We start from the raw sequence: 6,145 nt of genomic DNA, 5'->3' as shown, positions 1-6,145 counted from the left end.
CCTCGGTCCCCTTTGTAATCCCAATTGCACAGTCCACCTCGCCCCTCCCTGCCCAGGTTCCCTGTGGGTGTGGTCCTGCCCCCCCTCGCCCCCCCCTTCAGCCCAGGTGCAGCACAAGGACCAAGTCATCCTCTCCCTCCCCCCTCCTAAGCACGGAGGACAGATGGGTCTGAGCTCGAGGCCTGCGTGAAACGCTTAGTTTTATTTTTATTTATTTTCTTAGCCGCACCCATGGCATGTGTAAGTTCCCAGGCCAGGGATCGAACCCGCGCCACAGCAGGACCCAAGCCGCTGCAGTGACAACGCTGGATCTTTAACTCGCTGTGCCACCTGAAGTGCTTTTTAGGGAAAAACGTGTTCTGCACTTAAGAGATCCCACTCCTTCCTTGCTCCCAGAAGCGCTGGTGGAGCACCCATGGCGGCGGCGGCCCAGGTGGCCAGGGGCCCTCAGGGTTCTGAGGAGGAACCCATAGACAGCGTGGCACTGACCAGGGAAGGCAGGGAGGGCACAGAGAGGGGCTTCGCGCCTCGGGGAGGGGAGTGGGTCAGTCAGAGGGGAACCGCAGCCTGCCAGCCTACTCTTCCCAACACAGGCTCTCCAGCTCCCACTTGCAGGGCCTCCCGGCTGGGGCCTGAAAAACCAGCTGAGGCTGGTTGGCCCCTGTGGGCGCAGCCAACAGCGATAACCATCACAGGGTCGGCTCTGCCCAGTCAGGCACATCTTGTGTACAAATGAAGACAGGAGATGATAGCTTCAGCTAGGAGCGCCCCGCCACAGCCCAGAACCCACCGCCGCCCTCTCCTCCAGAGCCCCGAGGCCACTGCGGGCGGGGGCACGCCGGGCCCCCCAGGGCCGTTTTCCGTCCCCCAGTCCCAAGAAGCCTCAGGAAGTGCCGGAACATCAAGGCCCTCCCCCACAGCCATCTTTACCTGAGCGACTGGAGCTGCTATCACCCCGGCAGCTGGACCAGCCTCCGGGCCCGCCTCTTACCTGCCTCTCCCGGGAGGTCAATAGAGGACAGATGAAGGTTGTGTAAGGACACGGGGGCGGAAAAACGGCAGGTGCCCGAGGCTGGGGTAGGGGGGCGGCTTCCTTGGCATCCATGCACACAGCATCGCCTGCTAGGGGGGACAGGGGAAACCCCCGCCCAAAAAAGGGGGGAGGGACAGAGGAAAAAGAGTAAGGGAATGAGAAAAACAAATCGAGAAGCAGGGAGGGAGGGAAATAAAAATACAAGAAAAAGTCATTGCACCAGCGTTGCTACAAAGGTTCTCTCCTCAACCTGGGGGTGCTGGTACACAGGTGTAGTCAGGTTGTGAAAATTCAGTGATAGGTACACTTATGACTTGGGCTATTTATAATTCAATAAAGCGTTCACAACGCTTCAAAACATCTTGGCCTCGGGCGACTTGGGGAGGGGGGATGTGCACCCGAGTGTGTGAACACCTGCATGTCTGAGTGCGTGCATCTGCAGGTCTGTGAGCTGTGCATGTGAACACGCGTATAGACACTGCACGTGAGTGCACGAGAGAATAAGCATTTGATGGCGGCACACGTGTCCCTGTCCGTCTGGGAGGCCCCACGTCACAGTAAGCCACCCAGGGCACCAAGACCTGGGAGGTCCGGCCCTCCTCTCCCCCACCCAGTGCCCGGCTCACTAAGTGCACCTGGAGTCTCAGGGTCAGGGCGGGGGAACCCCACAGAGTGGCGGGGTACTCCGGGGCACTCCAGTGACACGCCTGGGACAGGCTGGGTTCTCTCAGAGAGGGAACAGGCAAGCCCTCCAGAAACCGAGCCTAGAGGGATTACCGTGCCTCCTCATGCTAAGGCCCTGAATCTGTCGCCCCTCCCACGGGACGCGCCGGGGGTCCCGGCCGAGACTCTATCCCGCAGAGCCCAGGAGTCACCGGGGCGAGTCGAGGGGTCGCAGCTGGGACTCAGGGTTCTGTAGGAGAGGCCAAGCCTCAAGCGTGAGAGGAGGAAACCTGGGGTCGCGGCCTGAACTCAGGGGAATCATCGGGTAGAGTCCTGCGCTCGCGATCGGGCCTGGGGGCTCAATGGGGCCAGCCCAAGGGTGCGCGCCGCCGAGACCGGAGGAAGACCAGGCGGGGGACACGACAACCCCGGCCTTTCCCCTCCGCCGCCGCCGCCGCGGTCCGTCGCATCCGCCTGGCCCGGCGTGACCTTGACAAGGTCAAGGCTGCCGCCGCGCCCCCGGCCCTGCAGGGCGCATGGGCGGGGCCCTGCTCCCTGCATACCCTGGGCCGCCGCGCGCGGGAAGGGGCGGGGCGGCGGCGGCGGCGTAGCCAATGGGCGCGGCCCTCGGGGGACGAGGGGCGGGGCGCAGCGCGGCTCCCGGCAGCCCGCGGGGGCGCGGCGCGCGCGGAGGGGCGGGGCCGGGCGGCGGCGCAGCCAATGGGCGCTGCGCGCGGGGGCGCGGGGCGGGGCGTTGGCGCCTTAGCGGCTGCGCTCTGGCAGCCCCGTCTTTTCGGTCCCGGCGGCGGCAGCGCTGACCAGAGGCGCCTACCTTGCGATCTCCGCGCCTCCGCTCCGCTCTCCGGCCGCTGTGCTGCTCGCCCCGCCACCATGACGGAACAGGCCATTTCCTTCGCCAAGGACTTTCTGGCCGGAGGCATTGCCGCCGCCATCTCCAAGACGGCCGTGGCCCCCATTGAGCGGGTCAAGCTGCTGTTACAGGTAAGGCGGGCTGCGCACGCGCGCGCGGGCGCCGGGTGAGGGGCTAGGGGCCAGGGCGTGGGGACAGCGGGCCGGGCGGGCCGCGTGCGCCGGAAGCGGGAGGCCGCACCGCTTTGTCCGCGCGCCGCGGGCTTCCGGAGGCGGCCCGGGCGCGCGTCATGTGCGCGCCGCCGCATGCGCAGAAGCGGGGCTGCGGCAGTGCTCTGGCTGCCAGTAGTTGGGCTCGCGGCGTCCGCGCTTGCGCACTGGGTCCTGCGGGCCCGGCCCGGGGGACGCATGCGCGTGAGGCACCGCGTGGACAGACCCCCACCGCGGCGCGGGCGGTGACCTTGGGCGGGTCTCCACGGCCGTGTTTCTGACTTTTCACGGGATGTCAGTTCAGTCTCCCTTTTGAAACCTTCTGTTCGGCTCTAAGTCGGAATAAACTGTCCTTACCTGTTAGGAAACTGTCAAAATTGTAGCACAGGCAGAAACATGGCCAGGCCGTAGTTCGCATCAGCTGATGGATGATGGACAGTGAGTGGTGAAAGGGGCGGGGGTCCTCCTTAGAGGCCATTCGCGAAGCTTTAAGGCCGCTTGCACGAGCTCTCTTAGTTGCGGACCCACCGTTTCGGGGAGGCCGTTGGAAGTGCCAGCTGAGCCCCCGGTGTGAACCCCCCGCCCTCGGCCCTCAGGTGCAGCACGCCAGCAAGCAGATCGCGGCCGACAAGCAGTACAAGGGCATCGTGGACTGCATCGTGCGCATCCCCAAGGAGCAGGGCGTGCTGTCCTTCTGGAGGGGCAACCTGGCCAATGTCATCCGCTACTTCCCCACGCAAGCCCTCAACTTCGCCTTCAAGGATAAGTACAAGCAGATTTTCCTGGGCGGCGTGGACAAGCACACGCAGTTCTGGAGGTATTTCGCCGGCAACCTGGCCTCCGGCGGCGCGGCCGGCGCCACCTCCCTCTGCTTCGTCTACCCCCTGGATTTCGCCCGAACCCGCCTGGCTGCCGACGTGGGGAAATCCGGCACCGAGCGGGAGTTCAAAGGCCTGGGCGACTGTCTGGTGAAGATCACCAAGTCTGACGGCATCCGGGGGCTGTACCAGGGCTTCAACGTGTCGGTGCAGGGCATCATCATCTACCGGGCGGCCTACTTCGGCGTGTACGACACGGCCAAGGGTGAGTGCGCTCCGCGGGGCGGGCGCGTGGGCGGGGGGCGCTGAGACCGGGTGTGGGCGGGGCCTGCGGGCGTCCCTGTGCTCACAGGGTCCTTTCTCTGCGTCTGTCAATTTCCTCTCCTTAGAAGCGGCTCCTTTCTGCTACGTTAGAATTCTGCTGTGTGGTCTTCGTCCACCACTTCTTTAAACGTCTCAGTTCCTAGAATAATTAGATGCTGAGGCGTACCGGCTCTGTCTGGGTGAGCGAGGCAGGGTTCACCCTGGAACGTAAGCCGTGGAGGTCAGGGCCCAGGCCCAGCAGGCAGCTCTGCCGCGGAGCGGATGCGGAGGAGTCCGCTCCCCGAGGCCCCTGGGGGCTGTCATGCTGTGGGTTACAGGCGCCATCCCGGTCCCCAGGAGCTGCGATTGACCGCGGTCTGACTCCTGGTGTCGCGGGCTGCAGGGGCTCCCCGCGGAGCTGGAGGGGGGCTGGGGCTGCAGCCCCGGGCCTAACGCCGCCCGCGGCCCCGCAGGCATGCTCCCCGACCCCAGGAACACGCACATCGTGGTGAGCTGGATGATCGCGCAGACCGTGACGGCCGTGGCGGGCGTGGTCTCCTACCCCTTCGACACCGTGCGGCGGCGGATGATGATGCAGTCGGGCCGCAAGGGAGGTACGTCCGCTTCCCGGGCTCTGGGGGCGGGGCCCCGGGCGCGGCCTCCGCCGGCGGCGCTGGGCCTGGACACCACGTGGTTTCCGCATCTGGGCCGGGGGTGGGGTCGCCTGGCTTCACGAGGGCCCCCGGGGAGCCTGCACACGCCGTGCCCTTGGCCTGCCCTCCCTTTGCCCTGGCGTCCCTGGGCCCGGGGGTGGGAGTGGGGCTCTGGCACGGAGGGCTCCGGGCCGGTCCCGACCCGCCCTGTGACCCCCGCCCTCTCCCCCAGCCGACATCATGTACAAGGGCACCCTGGACTGCTGGCGGAAGATCTTCAAGGACGAGGGCGGCAAGGCCTTCTTCAAGGGCGCCTGGTCCAACGTGCTGCGAGGCATGGGCGGCGCCTTCGTGCTGGTCCTGTACGACGAGCTGAAGAAGGTCATCTAGGCGCCGCCCTGCCCGGCGGCCGGCACGCGGACCAAGGGACCCAGGGACCCACGTAGAATCATCCTCCACTGTCATGGACCATTGACCTTCAGAAATTCCAGTGTCCCTGCGGAGGGCCCAGGCCTGGCGGAGGGCGCGGCCCCCTGGGGCCGCTACCCATCGATCGATTGCGGGGGGAGGGAAAGACGGCGTCCTGGGTCCGCAGGGGAGGCAGCTCCACGAAGGCAGACCTAGACCCCAGGTGCTTGTAGGACCGACCTGTGTTTAAGTATTTATTTAAAAAATCATGTCTCCCGTTTGTACTTAAGCACTGTCTCTTTTGCACAGCCGAATATTTGCGATTATGTTCTATGTCGGGCATTCTGTTGCAAAACAATAAAATCAGGACACAGACCCTGCTCTTGCCTCTGAACGGAGCGCCCCTGTGTGGCGGGGGCATGGGGGTCCGTGGGTTTTCAGGTGGGAAGGCCCCTGCGTGGCTGCCTGGCCTGTGCCAGGAGCCCAGCCGCCCTTGGGTGGCAAGGGGTGCAGGGGGCCTCTGAGCCCACCCCCACCTCCCTAGCCAGGTGCTGCTTGGGTTTCTCTACTGGAGCTGCTGCCCACCATTCCAGCCTCCACTGGAGCTGGACTCAAACCACAGCAGAGCTGTCTGGTGTGCCGAAGGCCCAGCCCCAGGCAGGTCAGCCTGCTCCTGGCATGAATTTCTGCGTGACCTTGGAGACCTCCCCTTGGTCACCACTGCCAGCGTTGGGACCCGGGGACCGGGCACCCAGCCACCCAAGAACAGCACTGCCCGCTGCCTCCACAGTCAAGTGACCCTGGGAAGGACAGGCTGAGGTCTGCTACAGGGGAAGCCACGTGCACAGCGGCCCCAGCTGGGAGGCAGATCTGAGACCTGCAGACCGGGGCGAGGTCGGGTTAGAGGAAGTTTGAGCAGGCTGTCCCCAGGGTCGCCCAGCTCCTGAGGGGTGATAAAGGACAAGACACGACCGGTCAGTTCTCACACTCTCCCCAGCTCTCTGGGGTGGAGTCACTTGGAACCTCATCTGTCTGCCCAGATCTGCTTTCTGAGCAAACTGCCCGGTTCAGAATTGGGCTGCTCTTGGCGTCTAGAGCTTGTTTCATCACCAGCCCTGGGCTTTCTGCAGGAGTGTCAGTGTGCCGGTTTCCTGTGCCTCCGAGGAGGCTCCGGGTTTTACTCCTAT

General features: G+C 65.1%; 1 protein-coding gene across 1 annotated transcript; it reads left to right on the top strand.

Moving 5' to 3' along the window:
* Positions 1-2,443: 2,443 nt before the first annotated feature.
* On the top strand, positions 2,444-5,334 carry SLC25A6 (solute carrier family 25 member 6). The gene is made up of 4 exons (XM_047764639.1): positions 2,444-2,698; positions 3,373-3,859; positions 4,371-4,511; positions 4,783-5,334. Exons 1-4 carry the CDS (start codon positions 2,588-2,590, stop codon positions 4,938-4,940), a joined length of 897 nt encoding a protein of 298 aa, XP_047620595.1. The 5' UTR covers positions 2,444-2,587; the 3' UTR covers positions 4,941-5,334.
* The last annotated feature ends 811 nt before the right edge of the window (positions 5,335-6,145 follow it).

The sequence above is a fragment of the Phacochoerus africanus genome, chromosome X, assembly GCF_016906955.1.
Source record: "Phacochoerus africanus isolate WHEZ1 chromosome X, ROS_Pafr_v1, whole genome shotgun sequence".
NCBI classification, from domain to species: domain Eukaryota; kingdom Metazoa; phylum Chordata; class Mammalia; order Artiodactyla; family Suidae; genus Phacochoerus; species Phacochoerus africanus.
Note: the sequence above shows the minus strand (reverse complement) of the source record. Positions and strands in the feature narration are given on the sequence as shown.

Excerpts from the sequence above, each read along its gene's own strand:
- SLC25A6 (XM_047764639.1), top strand. The coding sequence starts at position 2,588 with ATGACGGAACAGGCCATTTCCTTCGCCAAGGACTTTCTGGCCGGAGGC. Across the intron at positions 3,860-4,370 it reads CGTGTACGACACGGCCAAGG|GCATGCTCCCCGACCCCAGG; the intron begins GTGAGTGCGCTC and ends GCGGCCCCGCAG. Across the intron at positions 4,512-4,782 it reads GCAGTCGGGCCGCAAGGGAG|CCGACATCATGTACAAGGGC; the intron begins GTACGTCCGCTT and ends CCTCTCCCCCAG.